A 16,707-nucleotide genomic window follows, 5' to 3' on the forward strand; every position below is an offset into this window, starting at 1 on the left:
CCTCACCTCCAACAATAAGTGCAAGAAGCTGATGGACCTCTTTGTCAATAAGATCAGCTGCCTCTACCATGTCCCTCCCTCCCACTAACGCACCTGGCCAAACTTCCTCTAATGCTCCCCCTTGTCCTATCCCTGAACTCACATCTTTCACTAGTCTCTCTCCTATCTCCCCTCATGCCCTCTCTGAGTTCATCTTGTCCATGAGACCCATCTCCTGCTCCTTCAATCCTGTTCCCACTGAACTGCTGATCACCCAACTTCCCCTCCTGGTCCCCATATTAGTCAATATTGTTAACGGTTCTCTCTTCAGATGTTGTCCCTCTCTCCTTTTAAATCTGCCGTCATCAACACTCTCCTCAAAAATAAAACCCTTGGCCCCACCGCCCTTGCAAACTACTGTCCCATCTCCAACCTCCCTTTCCTCTCCAAAGTCCTTGAACGTGTTGTCACGTCCCAAATCTATTCCCATCTTTCCCAGAACTCCACATTTGAATCTCTTCAATCAGCATTCTGCCTTTTCCACAGAACCGAAACAGCTCTTATCAAAGTCACAAATGAAATCCTATGAGACTGTGCCAAAGGTAAACTTTTTCTCCTCGTCCTTCTTGATCTGTCTGCAGACTTTGACATGGTTGACCACACCATCCTCTTCCAATGCCTTTCCACTGTCATCCAGCTGGGTAGAACTGCTCTCACCTGGTTCCATTCTTAATCGTAGTCAGCTATCACTTGCAATGGCTTCTCTTCCTGCTCCCAAACAGTTACGTCTGGTGTCCCCCTTGGATCTATCCTTGGCCCCCTCCTATTTCTCATCTACATGTTGCCTCCTCAGCAACATCATTTGAAAGCACAGTGTTAGTTTTCACGTGTATGCTGACGACCCAGCTCTACCTCACCATCACCTCTCTCAATTCCTCAATTGTTGCTAAATTATCAGACTGCTTATCTGACATCCAGTACTAGATGAGCAAAAACTTCCTCCAATTAAATATTAGGAAGACTGAAGTCATTATTTTTGGTCCCCGTTCCAATCTCTGTTCCCTAGCTACTGACTTCATCCCTCTCCCTGGCAATAATCTGAGATTAAATCAGTCTGTTCACTACCTTGGTGTCACATTTAACCCTGAGATAAGCTTCCGACATCATATTTGCGCCATCTCTAAGACTGCATATTTCCATCTCCGTAATATCACCCAATTTCACCCCTGTCTCAGCTCATCTGCCGCTGAAACCCTCATTCATGACTTGTTACCTCTAAATGTGACTATTCCAACACACCCCTGGCTGGTCTCCCACATTCTACCTTCCGTAAACTTGAGGTCATTCAAAACTCTGCTGCCCATGTCTCAACTTGCACCAAGTCCCATTCACCTGTTACCCCTGTGCTCGCTGACCTATGTTGGCTCCCGGTCAAGCATGCCTTGATTTTAAAATTCTCATCCTTGTTTTCAAATCTCCCCATGTCCTCGCCGCTCCCTATCTCTGTAATCTCCTCCAGCTCCACAACCTTCTGTGATATCTGCTCTCATCAAATTCTGGCCTCCTGAACATCCCCAATTTTAACTGCTGCACCTTTAGTGGCCACGCCTTCTGTTGCCTTGACCCTAAGCTGTGGAATACCCTCCCTACACTTCTCTGCCTCTCTACTTCGCTTTCCTCCTTTAAGACACTCTTTGACCAAGCTTTCGGTCATCTGATCTAATATCTCCTTATGTGGCTCAATGTCCTATCTTGTTTTATAATACTCCTGTGAAGTACCCTTGGGTCATTTTATTACGTTAAAGGCACTATATAAATCTAAGTTGCTGTTATCTTTAGCAATATATTAACACTTAATAGCTGTACATTCTTCCTGTCTCAACTTTCCCATTATAACTTTCCCAAATATCCATATTTATAATGGAATCTGGCTACATAAATACATGATGATTTACTTACTTCCTTCTGCCGGTGGTGGTGTTACAGTGCCTCATTTTTGCATCGCCAAGTTCCTGAGCCTGTACTACATTTAACTGAATGATATAAAATTGAAGCACAGTGGTCACTGGCACAGTGGTTAGCACCACAGCCTCACAGCTCTAGTGACCCGGGTTCGGTTCTGGGTACTGCCTGTGCGAAGTTTGTAAGTTCTCCCTGTGACTGCGTGGGTTTCCGCTGGGTGCTCCATTTTCCTCCCACAGCCAAAGACTTGCAGGTTGATAGGTAAATTGGCCATTGTAATTTGCCCCTACTGTAGGTAGGTGGTGTGGGGATGTGGTAGGAAATAAGGGATTAATGTAGGATTAGTATAAATTGGGTGGTTGATGGTCAGCAGAGACTTGGTGGGTCGAAGGGCCTGTTTCAGTGCTGTATCTATCTATGACTCTATATAAAAACAAGGAAGATGTATGACTTTAAAATAGGGACTGAAGTATGTCTCTGTGTCCTGAATAATTATTCCCTACCTGCTAACCTGTTTCACTTTGGTCTTGACTTTTCACGTGTTACATATGGGAAATTGACTAGTTTTATATAGTTCAGGATCATGGGTATCAATTAAAGAAAGCAAACGCTTGCATTAACAGAGCACCTTCATGTCCTCAATACATCCCAAAGTGCTTCACAGCCAATGAATTACTTTGAAGTGTAGCCACTGTTATTATGTATGCAAAGGTGGCAGCCAATCTCCAGACAGCAAGGCACCATAAAGAGCAAATTAATAAAATAATCAGCTCTGTTTACATGGTGTTGGTTGAAAGATAAATATTGACCAGGACACAGGGAGAACACCCTCCTTTTCTCATTGACATAGGCATGAGTGGCCAGGGACTCAATTTTAACATTGCATTCAAATAACATCCCCAACAATGCAGCACTCCCTCGGTACTGCCTTAAAGTGCCAGCATAGATTACATGCTCAAGTCCTTGAGTGGTGTTCAAACCCACAACCTGCTGACCTGGAGGTAAGGATGCTGCCATGAGCCAAGCTGTGTCGAGCAAGACCAGTAATGGAAATCATGATCGATAGTGACAGGTGGAAGACCCTTAACAATGAATCACCTGATTTGAATTGAAACAATATTGTACTGTTACAGACTGGTGGGAAATGGTGTGGGTGAGTTACACTTTTCACCTCTCAACTGACCGCAGATAGTGTTTTAAAAATAGTGTTTTAGTTCCTGAGTGTTTTAAGGGTCAAATAAATAGACAAATGACAGGTTTTCTTGTAGGTTAAAAAAGAAAAATAAATATTTTGACACAATGACCAAAGAATGTTCGCGACTTTACCAACTCACCTGTTCACACGCACATCCACACACAAGAAAAGATAGAAAGTAAAGGTAGCATGTAATTTTAAGTCCAATTGTTGTAAAGGAGTTTGTTGTTCTGGAAAACCTTTAGAAGCTTTTAGGGAGGAAATTTTTCAGCGGTGCAGTCCTGAACATTCCTTGTCTTGTAAAGGATAAAGTGTCGCTGGCTTCTTATGGTTAAGCCTCAACGTGCAGTGGATGGTAGAAATCCTGATTCACTTTCGCAGATGGAGAGTTCCAAAGTCACCTTGCAATTTCTCTGCTGCAGTAGGTAAAAGATGTTATCAGCAGGATTCCTGCTTAGCTGGAACTGTCTCACAGCTGTTCTGGCTAGAAAAGAGCTTCCCTGGCTGTTCTCTTTCTCTCTCTCCAGAGAGATACCTTTTAAGGTGTCAGGTTGGGGTGTCGATCAGGTAACTAAGGGCTCTCTCCCTGGGGTGATTCATACAATGTTCCAGGATATGGGAACCGTTGTTACAAGATGGCGTCTGAATGTATTCCATTTTCATAAATAGGTGTTATTTCACACCTATTATTTTGGCCTTTGTTTTGCAGCCAGTCTGTCTGTAAAAGTCTTTGTTAGCTCCATTCCTGTAGATAGGAGTTGTTAGCATGGAATGGGCTGTTTTTCCATTTCACTGTGTTTTCCCCAAAGCTAATTCAGATATGGATAATGAGTTTCATCTTCAACAGCCAAACATGTTTATTGAGAGACCAGGAAGGGTCATCTGACATCTACTCCATTTTGTCTGTGGCACAAATGTGTCAATTTTTTGTAATTCAGTTCAACAGTTGACTTTTATATCATAACTCCTCCAGTTCATTTCATGTTTCATCATTGTTACCTCCGTGAGCATAACAGTACCATCCAATTTAAACTCCAGAGACATTGAAAGAAAGAACTTGCATTAATGTAGCACCTTTCACAATGTCAGGACATCCCAAAATGTATCACAGCCAATGAAGTACTTATGAAGTATAATCATCTGTAATGTCAATCCCCACCTGAAATATTAAATTGTTTGTTCTCTCCACAGACTTCCTCTGACTGATCTGCTCTGTGTTTTCAGTTTTTGTTTTTGTTTTATTCTTTGTTTGTTGTATGCTGATCATTTTTTTTCTTGACTCCATTAGTTGGCATATGCTTGTGTGACCATGCTGAGATGGGATTGCTCGAAATCACAAGGGGCTGTTGGTCTAGCTGGAGTCCTATTGGTGGCATTGTCAGTAGCTTCAGGACTGGGGCTGTGCTCCCTCCTGGGCATTTCCTTCAATGCTGCAACTACCCAGGTACATAACTCTGTCTCTCACTCCTTTCCCCCTCCCCACAGGATCACAGCTGAATAATTCTCAATGAAGTTAATTGTCATTGCTGAAGGTGGGGGGGGGAAGAAAAGTCATCTGCTTTTGTCATTGAAGGAATTAGGTGATTTTATGCAAAACGGATTGTGTTTATAATACTACATTTCGAATATTAATCATTTATTTCTACCTCCTGGATCTAGGTATTACCATTTCTGGCTCTGGGTATTGGTGTCGATGATATGTTTCTCCTGGCTCACGCATTCACTGAGACAGGTCAAAATAAGAACATTCCTTTCAAGGTAAAGACTGATTAAAACTGGAAAACAATATTACTTTACAATGGGATGACCAGGGGAACATTTCCAGAAAGCTGATAGAGTATGTTTTTTTGTCAAGCTTGAATGGGTTGGTAAATTAGAAGAAGTCGAGAATCCAACCTGTTTACTGATAGTCAAGAGTAGCTTTTATGTTAGCCTTGGAGAAGTGCTTACGCCACAGTTTCTGACACATATCTTGCACACTTGGAGGCGACCTTAATGTAAATGTGCTGAATTCAGATGGCTTGGAATATTTTTAACTGGGCATTCCCATCAAATTCAGTGAATTAAGCAAATTCACATTGGGATTGTTGCTGGATTCCACAACCAACATAAAAGGAACATAGACTTTAAAAGGGCTGGATTTTCCCTCGAGGGGCAGGAAACAGAGGTCGGGCTGCTTCTTGGACCCAAACCCGCCCCTGGAAGGGACAACAGTCACTCATCTGTGATTTTCCCCGGGGCAGTCAATTAATGGACAGAGGCAGGATTGCCCTCCAATTAAGGACGGCAGGCGGGTCCTTGAAGCGGGAGGGCCAATCTGAGGCCTTCGAGCTTGAAAGGAGCAGCAGGCTGCAATGGAAGATAAGTAAGAGAGAGGGTGCTTCAAGATGGAGGCATTTTCTCTCCCAACATTTTGAAATATTTAATTAAAAATTAAATTCAGCAGCCAGGCCACCACTGTTTGGGGAAGTGGGGGGGGCCCTGTACAGGGTGGCCTGTGGCTGCTCCTGCACCAGGATAAGCAGGGAGGGCCTCTGGGCCTACCTGGTGCACGGGCCCTCTGTCTGCTGCTGGGTGCCTGCCTCCTAAACTGGCCACTCTGCCTGCAGAAACCTCGGGGCCGACTGGAAAATTCCAGATGGCTTCCTTTAATTGGCCTCAATTAGGTTCATAATGAGACTTTAAAGGGGCAGGGATCCTGCCTCCAAGAGCTGCTGGCCAATTTAAGGGCTGGCTGCTCAGCAGTATCGACAGCGCCATCGAGAGCAATGGCCACTGACGGCACTGCAGAGGTTTCAGAACCAGGCCCAGCGATGGAACAGAGGTAGGTGAGCCGGGGTCGCAGGGGCCAGTCTGGAAGGCCCCAACAAGGGGTGGACTGGGGGGTGATCTTGCAGTCCAGGGGGAGGGGGGGTCACAAGCAGGGGTTGGGGGGGGGTGGGGTGAATTGGTCCCCAGTGGGTTTCCACTGTGGGCCACAAATTCCCCACAGTGGTCAACCTGTCCCACCCCCGGGAAGATCACTGGGTGACGGGGAGGCAACGGGCCCTCCGTCCCGCCACCCCCTTGCGATACTCCATGCTCCCTCTGTCTCTGATTCCACCTTGAGGGGGCCCGTAAAATTGAGCCCGTTTTTGTGTGTGTGCGTGTGCGCGCGCGTTTGTTTGTGTGTGCACTTGCTTAGTCTTGTCCACAAGTATGATTGAACTTTGCAGTTCGAAACTTTCATGTTGCTTTTCACTGATTATTTTATTTTGCACTAAAGGACAGGACAGGAGAATGTTTGAGACGAACAGGTACCAGTGTTGCCCTCACATCCATTAATAACATGCTCGCATTCTTTATGGCTGCTCTGATTCCCATTCCTGCACTTCGTGCTTTTTCCTTACAGGTAAGCAAATGATATAAAGTGCCTGGATTGTATATAAAGTGTGCAGTATGTGGGTTGTGCCTTTTTTAGCCATCTGCAATATGTTTGTGTATTTGTGTTGGGAGGAAGGATCTGGGGAGGTGGGGGAATGAGGGTGGATTAGGGCCTCTAAATTCTTTCACTCCAGGTGTTGCATGCTTCTTTGAATTTACCTGCACCACCCCTGTTGCTTATCTGCAGATGTCTGCTGCAGAAGGGGCTTAACTGTCTGCTGAACAACAAGGTAGCTTGTCATTTGGTGTGTGGGAGGGGTGAGGTTTGGCTTCTTGAAAGTGTAAGAGAAAAAAAGAATTGATTGAAATGTTTTGCAATTAAAAGAAAAAAGTAGCAGTTTTGAAGGATTGGCACAGCAGCAGTATAAGTATCTGTTTTCCTTGGCATTGCACAAGATTTGTAAGTTCACACATGTATAGGGCTATCTTTATACAAATGAGAGGCTATCAAGGAAACCAACATTTCCCTCCCCCTACAAAGCATGCCATTCTCCACCTGAGAAGGTCAGTTATTTGAACAGCTTCCCAGGGGATGACTTTGGACCAGCTGCTAGTTGGCTGCAACCTCTTTCTGCAGCAGTCTCTATAAAAATATTGCCAATCCTAATTTTTAAAACATTCAACCTCATGGCAGCAAGAAGTAACAATTCTCTTTTGGAAACTGGCTACTGCAGTTAAACTGTTGGCTAACACAATTGGAGCCAAGTTAGAGGCCAGTATAAAATATCTCATAGTTAACATAGTTCACTCGATTAATAACGTAGTATTTAAAAAGGGCAGCGACAGACATGTTAAAAGAAGAACAAAATACTGTGCTTGCTGGAAATCTGATATAAAAACTGAAAATGCTGGAATCACTCAGCAGGCCAGGCAGCATCTGTGGTGAGAGAAACAGAGGTTGTTTCAGGTCCTTGAGCTTTTATCAAAAGTTAAGAGATTTAGCCATTTTTAAGCAAATACAAGGCTGGGGAAAAGGGAGGGGGAAAGAGCAAAAGGGAAGCACTGTGATATGGTGGAAGACAGGAGTGATTAAATGCAAAAGGAATGATGGTGTAAGGCAAAAGGAGATGCTGATGGACCAGTAAAGGATCAAGAAATGGGTCCAGAGGAGGTATAAATGGTTACAACAGAACCATTACCAGCAACCTCTGCCCAAGAAAATGGGAACAGTAGTTATGATATAAAGGTGCTGAAATCATTGTTAAGGCCTGAAGTGTAAATGTCTAATCGAAAGATGGGGTGATTGGGCCCCTCGGTTAAATCCACAAGCATGGCCCTGAGCTCCTGGTTGCTTGACACTTACATCATCCATCCCACTCCCACTCTGACCTCTTTGTCCTCAGCCTCTTACACTGTTCCAATGAAGTTCAACACAAGCTCAAAGAACAACACCTCATCTGACACGATGCATGACAGTGAGCTTTGCAATCTGCAATTCCACATGTTTAGCGGTGTCACCCAGTCTCAGGCTAAAAGCACGGAAGGAAGAAGCAGTCGAAGTTTAGCAAATCTTGAGCTTTATTTGAAGGGGCAGTTATTTTAGTTGGGCTAACATTATGGACTGAATTTTATTCAGGCGCCGCGCCTTTGAACTCGGCGGGGTGCCCGCATGTAGCGGCCGCTGAGGAGCCCCTGCGATATTTCATGTGGGGCTCATTTAAATAGTGGGGACGGAGCATCCGCCCCCGATGGCATGTAGGGGAGGCCTCTGTGTCCCCGGCAATGGCATCTGGCGCCACCGAGCAGGCGCCGGTGCCATTTTTAAAGGGCTTTAAGCCCTTACAATTAATTGTAATTTTTAAAGGCAAAATATAATTAATTTTCATTAAATACAAAAGTAAGTAATAGAGGCCCTTCCCCAAACCCCCCAATCATCAATATCGGCGACCACGCTCTGGAAGTGGTTCAAGAGTTCACCTACCTAGGCTCAACTATCACCAGTAACCTGTCTCTCGATGCAGAAAAATCAACAAGCGCATGGGAAAGGCTTTCACTGCCATGTCCAGACTAGCCAAGAGAGTGTGGGAAAATGGCGCACTGACACGGAACACAAAAGTCCGAGTATATCAAGCCTGTGTCCTCAATACCTTGCTGTACGGTAGCGAGGCCTGGACAACGTATGTCAGCCAAGAGCGACGTCTCAATTCATTCCATCTTTGCTGCCTCTGGAGAGTCCTTGGCATCAGGTGGCAGGACCGTATCTCCAACACAGCAGTTCTCGAGGAGGCCAACATCCCTAGCATATACACCCTACTGAGCCAGCGGCGCTTGAGATGGCTTGGCCATGTGAGCCGCATGGAAGATGATAGGATCCCCAAGGACACATTGTACAGCGAGCTCGTCACTGGTATCAGACCCACCGGCCGTCCATGTCTCCGCTTTAAAGACGTCTGCAAATGCAACATGAAGTCCTGTGACATTGATCACAAATTGTGGGAGTCACCTGCCAGTGATCGCCAGAGCTGGCGGGCAGCCATAAAGGCAGGGCTAAAGTGTGGCGAGTCGAAGAGACTTAGCAGTTGGCAGGAAAAAAGACATAAGCGCAAGGGGAGAGCCAACTGTGCAACAGCCTCGACAACCAATTTTATCTGCAGCACCCGTGGAGGAGTCTGTCACTCTAGAATTAGTGGCAATCTTCGTATGGAGATGAAGGGCCCGCTGCCAGGCAGTGGGGGGGGGGGGGCAGCACCGAGGTCCGCCCGCCACCAGTAATATGCGGTGGGCCCTTCTTGATGTCGTAGGTCGAGGCGGGCCTCTCCCCGCAGCTTTTTACTGGACCCCGCGCCACAACCCGTGGCGTCGAGGGGCTGGTAAAATTCAGCCCTATGTGTGAATGATGTGAAACATTTCAATTTCACCTACTGGTTGTTAAGTTAGATGCAGATTTGTTTTTTTGAAGAAGGGGAATTCATTTTTTTTAAGCGTCAGACATTCTTCAAATAGTCTTATAAGCTATCACATCCTTTTAGAACTGATGCTATTAATGAATTGGATTACTATCTATTTCTTCAGAGGGATTAAATGATGCTTTATTTTTCTTTGTAAAGTTGTCTTTGAGAGGAGAGCTGGGCAGGGGAAGGATTACAGTCTTTCAGTAGGAGTGATCTGTAAATGAAGTTCTATTCCCTTTATAGTCTTTTTTGGAAGGAAAGGCTGAGGAAAATATCAATGTATGTTAATATATTAAATTTAATTTCCATTAAATAATTGTTTTCCTCTTCTATGTCACTCCTGAAAACAATGTATTTATTTCCATGCTTAATGCTTTTCTGTTGAAAATACAGTCCCACTGGCCGACTGTAACTGATGGCTTGGCAAAGCCTGGGAGTCACTGATTGAAAACAATACAATGGGAATTAAGTAGCAAGAACCTGACAGGCTTGAACACTGGGCCAGCCTGTAAGCAGGCCTCCAAGTTGCTCAGCCAAGGTAGTTGGCATAAATGATGGGATATATCATCTACAAGTCAGCTCCAGCTATGTGATCTGCCTGAGCTTACTGGGTGGTCCGGGAGATAATAACGTATTATAATGTCTGCTTCAGGCAACCCCACCCCCTCCTTTTTCACTTACATCAGACTGCTGTGACCTTAGGAGTTTCCTTCAGATTAATGTTTATGTGGAGGAGGGGTGTAGAGAAGGGGGCATTTTGGAGAGGGGTGATTTCTTGCTTCAAATCCTTTAGTGATTTAATATTTTCTTTGGCTTAGTACATGGATTTAGTGAAGTCTGGAAGTGGGTTGTAGTACAACTCACTTAAAGCTAGAATTATCTTGGTTAGCAATCAGAAACTGCTGTTCTCGGAACACTTTGCCTGAGGCCTAGGGCCTACAGTGAAGCTATAGATTTACAACTGTGCTTCTTTCAAATCTTAAAGGAACATTCTTAGCTGGTAAGCAGTCTTGCAAGACAACACAGTAATTAGGAAACAAGAGTGCAGTGAGCAAACACCAATTGCATTTAACACTATAAAAATATAATTTGTACTTGGAAAAGCTACTAACAGAAATAATAGCAGTGTGGAAATACCTCTCTTGCCAGTATGGTGGCACAGAAATGGAGTTTTCTTGGTGGGCTATTGATCTGCATCAAGAATGAAAGCCTCTCTCCTCACATCCACACCCCACTAAAATCCGACAACTTTTCAAAGTCCTAGTTTTACGCATTTTGCAATCTAACCAGCAGTCTGCAATTGCACTAGAATATTATTAATATCTTCTGTTCCTGTCCCGCACAGGCTGCGATAGTTGTGGTGTTTAATTTTGCCATGGTGCTGCTCATCTTTCCTGCCATTTTAAGCCTGGACCTTCACCGACGGGAAGATAAAAGGCTGGATATTTTCTGCTGCTTTTCCAGGTGAGGATTCCTTTTAACGTAAGGTTTTCAGGTGTGATTGTCGCCCACTGTGAGGGCTGACTGGTGGTAGGCTAAGGGACTGGATCACAAAAGGGAAATATAAGAAAGATGTCGGGATTTTTGCCCATGTATACCAAGACATAGTGGGGGTGAAATTGGCCAACATCAGTAGTGCAAAGTGAGCTAAGAGTGAATCACCCCTCCTGATTCCCTACCATTGAACAATCTGGCGCAGTGCCGTCGATTCACTATCAAGCATTCTGAGCTACTGGTGTTCACCAGTTTCACCCCATGTAAGTACCAAATGTTAACTAGGTCATCAAGGAAGGGGAGAAGGAAAAACAAGGAGTGGTTGAAAGTTCTCAACACCTGGTTGCTGAACTGCTTGGGACACATTGTATACCTGCCCTTTAAACCAGACAATGGTACATAGCAGTACGTGAAGACTCCTTTATTTTCTTATAATAATCAATAATCTCAATAGTCTGGATAACATCCTGAAACATTCTGAATGTTAGCAGCCACCATAACAACCATTATCTACCAATGAAGGTATTAAAAAAATGCTTTCAGCAACTATATGTGGAAGTGATTTTTCAGGCTGATAATTTCACCTCAGGAATTAATTTAGGGGATAGTTAGAAACCATTTGTGTTTAGTTCCCATGGCATTATGATGATGTCTAAGTTCCTCAATAAGGTTACTAGCTCATAATCATTCCCTGGCCTGCATTGTTGCGATTCAATGTTTTGATAAATAGAATAATGTAGGTATAGGATGGATTACATGTGAACAAGTATCTTGTTTTTCAGTCTCTGCTCAACAAGAGTGATTCAGGTCCAACCACAAGAGTTTGCAGATGCAAATGATAACCATAATTGCCATCCTTCTCCATATGGTGGGCCAACGTTTACCCACAGTACCCAGATCACCACCACAGTCCAGGCCTTCACCCAGTGTGATCCCACCGGGCAACACATTGTCACCATCATTTCTCCAACTTCACGGATCTCTTCAACTCCTTCTGTCATCATGCCCCCAGCAGACCACATTGGCTCCCAGGGGATGGACCCCACCAGTTCAACTAGGGACTTGCTGGCCCAGATGGATGAGGTGAAAGCTGGCAGGGATTGTGTTCAGATGCCCTTCGTCAAATGGAACCTGGCAGATTTTGCACGGGACAAGTACGCTCCACTTCTTCTCAAGACAGAATCTAAAGTAAGCAATTTTCAGCTATGTTTCTATTCCTTTTTTGTACATCTCCCCACACACCGCCCCATGGATCAGTGGGCAAATGCTCCACACAGTGTGGTACTGATCCATACTGAGGAGAAAAGGTTGATCACTGGTTTGTGCTCAGTTATCTAATTTCAGCCAGAACAGCAGTGGGGAAACTACAATTACCCTGATTATCACTGGTTGAGGGTTCTCATTCTCGAGCAGTATCTAGTGAATCCCTTTTGGAAAGTAAGCATGCGAGGACTTTGGGTATGTACAGGATTCGGTTCAGCTGGAAAGATTTCCACTTGAACAGTGGCCATTTGTACAATGCACCACAGCGTGAATCACTGCCTTCAGAAGAGGAGAGGTAGGCAAAAATATCGGGAGGGAAAGTGCTAGAAATGGAAGAGTTTTCACTATTTTTGCACCAACTGTCAGGATTAGGCAATACCTACTCAGGTATTGCCTGGGTCAGAAACAAGATTAAGCTTTCTTTGTCTCTGACCCTACAATGTACTTTAACCCAAAACTCAGAAGAACAGGTCAGAGGGATCTTGGTGTACTTGTCCATAGATCACTGAAGGCAGCAGCACAGGTAGATAAAGTGGTTAGGAAGGCATATGGGATACTTGTCTTTATCAGCTGAGGCATAGAATATAAGAGCAGGGAGGTTATGATGGAGCTGTATCAAATGTTAGTTAGGCCACAGCTGGAGTACTGTGTACAGTTCTGATCACCACACTATAGGAAGGATGTGATTGCACCGGAGAGGGTGCAGAGGAGATTCACCAGGATGTTGCCTGGGCTGGAGCATTTCAGCTAAGAAGAGAGACTGAAAAGGCTAGGGTTGTTTTCCTTAGAGCAGAGAAGGCTGAGGGGGGACATGATTGAGGTATACAAAATTATGAGGGGCATTGATAGGTTAGATAGGAAGAAACTTTTTCCCTTAGCGGAGGGGTCAATAACTAGGGGGCATAGATTTAAAGTAAGGGGCAGGAGGTTTAGAGGGGATTTGAGGAAAAATTTTTGCACCCAGACGGTGGTTGGAATCTGGATCGCACTACCTGAAGGGGTGGTAGAGGCAGGAACCCTCACAACATTTAAGAAGTATTTAGATGAGCACTCGAAACGCCATAGCATACAAGGCTACGGGTCAAGTGCTGGAAAACGGGATTAGAATAGTTAGGTGCTTGATGGCTGGCACAGACACAATGGGCCGAAGGGCCTGTTTCTGTGCTGTATAACTCTATGACACTGGCACTGATTTGAGTCTGCCATTTACTGCAGTGAGGACCAGTCACAGCCAACAGAAAAAGGTGCCTTTCATGATCTATATTTAAACACAGGTCCGAGTGGTAAAAGGACTGTCAAGCCATATGCCACCTAACTCCATGTGTCTTTCATTTTTAACAGGAACATTTTACGTAATTATTATTATTTCTCTTTTTTGCATCTTTCACTAGTCACATACCAATTTCTAGCTGGTGATTTGGTCACAGACTCCCTGTAATGCTAATGTACAGCCTGCAGTGTGAGAGCTGAACTCGTGCCTCACCTTTACCTCCTTTCCTGTCATAGGCACTGATAACAGGCACCTGGTATTTGGGAAAATCACTAAAGTGACTCTGTATCCTGTCATTTGCTGCCAGCTGTGACCTTTTGATTTCATCACTCATTTGTAAATCCCTTTCTCTGCCTTCCTGTCTCTGCGTTGTCTTCATGCTTGTAGGAAGACTGGCTGTGGACTTTCACACATGCTTGCTGCTTCACTAGAGGAATGTATTCCAAGGGCAAAAATTTCTAGTGTGGCACCACTGGGCATTCAACACAACACTCAACAAAAAAAAGCATCTTGGCCAGTCACACTAGTTTCACCCTGTAAGCTGGTTTACAGCAGGGTCCACTAAAAGCAACACATCATGCACTCAGCAGTCCCAATTATCTTTTCCTCCCTCCTAAATGTTCAGTGGCAGAGCAAAGATACATCATTCTTCAAACAATGTAAAGCTTCATTACGCAGGATAATGCTGTCTGTTGAACTCAGATTTAAAATAAGCTTTTTATTTGTTTATTTATTCATTCATGGTTTTATTTAACAATCCAGGTTGTCGTGTTAGTCCTCTTCATGGCCTTGCTTGGGATGAGCCTTTATGGAACTACAATGGTTCATGATGGGTTGTACCTTACAGACATTGTTCCTCGTGAAACCAAGGAGTACGATTTTATTGCAGCCCAGTTCAAGTATTTTTCCTTCTATAACATGTACATCGTCTCCATGGGAGGATTTGATTATCCCACATCCCAGAAGTTGATGTACGACCTGCACAAGAGTTTCAATGATATCAAATACATTGTTCGTGAAGAGAATAAAGAGTTGCCCAAAATGTGGTTGCATTATTTTCAAGACTGGCTGAGAGGTAAGATTTCAAAGCCTCTCTTTGGTATTTCTCACATAACATTTAATAGTGAGCTGCAAAGGATAGATTGTATCAATGTTCAGACCCAAAAATAAATAGCTTGTGTAGGTGAAATGCAAATAAGCCTCTGCCAGGAGCTTAGGGTTAATAGGCATAGCCCCACTAGATAATTGTCTGTTCCTAATCTTCTCATTCCTGTATTCTTTGTCATATTTCTTAAGACAGGAGCTTGTGAATAACATCTTTTAATACAACACTGCATGGGGTACTTGAAGCAGGGATGTGGGGTTGGGGTGTGCTTGCAAAACTGTATAAAAATGGATGCACTGGGGTCTTGTGTCTACATAATGACAGTCACTGCACTTCAAAGTCATTCATTGTATGCGAAGCATTTTGAGATTTTTCTGAGAGACACATAGTAAATGCAAGTCTTTCTTTGTGTAATACCACAGAAATGGGATATGTATTTTGCGGAACTGTTAGAACCCTGTGATGTTTTGTAGCAAATGAGCTAGGGATAATGTGGGCTGCTTGAAGCCTAGTGATGCTCCCTTTGCTGCCATAGGAGTACTTTGGCCCGAGTAATATCTAGTGTTTTACGCAGATGGTAACTGGGTGGCTCAGGATGGCACTGGTCCTAGTGACACATCTTAGTAATAACATGTGTGGTTGGTCTGTACTTTTTGTGTTAGGGCGTGTCTAGTAATGCTTTTATATAAACAGGCTTTCCTCAAACAAGTAGAAAACAAAAATTATAAATCATAAATGAATTGAAAGCAGCAAAATTTATTTGCAACACATTTATTCATGAGGAGTCCTGATAACTTAATTGCCAAATATCATGTCAATTTTTTTTCAACTCACTCATGCGACTGAATTTTGTTGAGCTCCCGATGTCGGGCTGTGTAGCGTGGGGAGGGAGCCAGAAGATCGCAGTGGTAATGGCCCGCCACAGAAACCGACGCCGGGATTACTGGGTCCAATCTTCCCGCCGGCAGCGAGGCTCTGTGGTGGCCCCCCACCATTGCTCGGCAACAGGACCCAACTTTAAATATTGAAATAAAGTACATTAACAACCATTCCCCGTGATCTTACCGGCTGTCCATGATCTTCTGTGCAACGGTGGGCACTCGTGCGCCTGCACTTTCCCGTCCAGGGAAAACTGGCGCCACCAAGTGGGGAAAGGGGGAACTTAGGATTTCTAGTGTAGTAGTGGGGGGGGGGGGGGGGGTGGGGAACGGAGTCAACTCTGCATTTCCAGTGCAGGGGTGGAGGAAGGGGTGACCTCTGCACTTTGTGCAGTTTGGGGGGAGAGGTCAGCTATTCAATTTAAGTGTTATGGGGGGGTGGGGTGGGAGAACGGAGCTACCATTTATTGTCTGTGTATTGTGAGGGGAGGATTCTGGGGTTGGACGTTTTCTCTCTGTGCACATCTGGCAGCCCTTTAAAAAGAGTGCCAGCGCCTGCACAGAGGCAGCTGACGTTGCTGGTGTCACAGAGCCCACCCCCGCCACATGATTGCCGGGGGGGGGGGGTGCGGATTGTCCTCCATATGGAAATGAGCTGCCGTGCGCTAGATTGCGGCGGCATGGTGCCACGGGGCTGCCAATTTTCTGCCTGCCGCTAGGAGCGACAGCAGAAGAATAAAATGCAGCCCACAATTTCAGCCAACCATATTCCATTATCAAAACTACACATTCAATTTTATTTTAAGTACCTTTGCTTCCTGTAAAGAACATCGCTCCAACTCACTGACAATACAGTATTTCACTCTGGTCCCAATCATTTACACCTTCCTTCTCCCATCCTATCCTTACCTTATTCCTGACCAGATTTTGAGCTGATAAAATATTAGCAAGTTTGTTGCTTGTGACATTGGCTCTTTAATTGCAGGAGGACTTTGGAAGTCAAGCTGTTGAAAGCCTATCCATTTTTTGAAAGTTGTAGGAGGAGATCCAAAATGATCTCATTGCCGTTATCCTAAGTTCCGACATGTGCTTGTAATTTCTTGTGGTGTTGGTGATGCACGCAGACAGGCGTCTTGTCCATACATCTGCCTGTTGCTGAATTAAAGCCTCCAATGGAAGAAGAAATACTGACCACACTGAAATGGTCAGCACACATCAATAGCTGGAGTTCAGTCCCTCCCAACCCA

At 44.5% G+C, this 16,707-nt stretch overlaps 1 protein-coding gene across 2 annotated transcripts in view; it reads left to right on the forward strand.

Annotated features, from left to right (window-relative positions):
• The window catches only part of ptch2 (patched 2), a 120,570-nt gene that overhangs the window by 67,623 nt on the left and 36,240 nt on the right, over positions 1 to 16,707 (forward strand). For both annotated transcript variants that reach the window (XM_068036983.1, XM_068036984.1), the window contains exons 10-15: positions 4,425 to 4,580; positions 4,796 to 4,894; positions 6,402 to 6,527; positions 10,796 to 10,914; positions 11,727 to 12,132; positions 14,240 to 14,552. In XM_068036983.1, coding sequence (XP_067893084.1) covers positions 4,425 to 4,580; positions 4,796 to 4,894; positions 6,402 to 6,527; positions 10,796 to 10,914; positions 11,727 to 12,132; positions 14,240 to 14,552 — 1,219 coding nt within the window. The remainder of the gene's footprint in view (positions 1 to 4,424; positions 4,581 to 4,795; positions 4,895 to 6,401; positions 6,528 to 10,795; positions 10,915 to 11,726; positions 12,133 to 14,239; positions 14,553 to 16,707) is intronic.

This window comes from Heterodontus francisci, chromosome 8 (genome assembly GCF_036365525.1).
Source record: "Heterodontus francisci isolate sHetFra1 chromosome 8, sHetFra1.hap1, whole genome shotgun sequence".
In the NCBI taxonomy this organism is placed as follows: Eukaryota; Metazoa; Chordata; class Chondrichthyes; order Heterodontiformes; family Heterodontidae; genus Heterodontus; species Heterodontus francisci.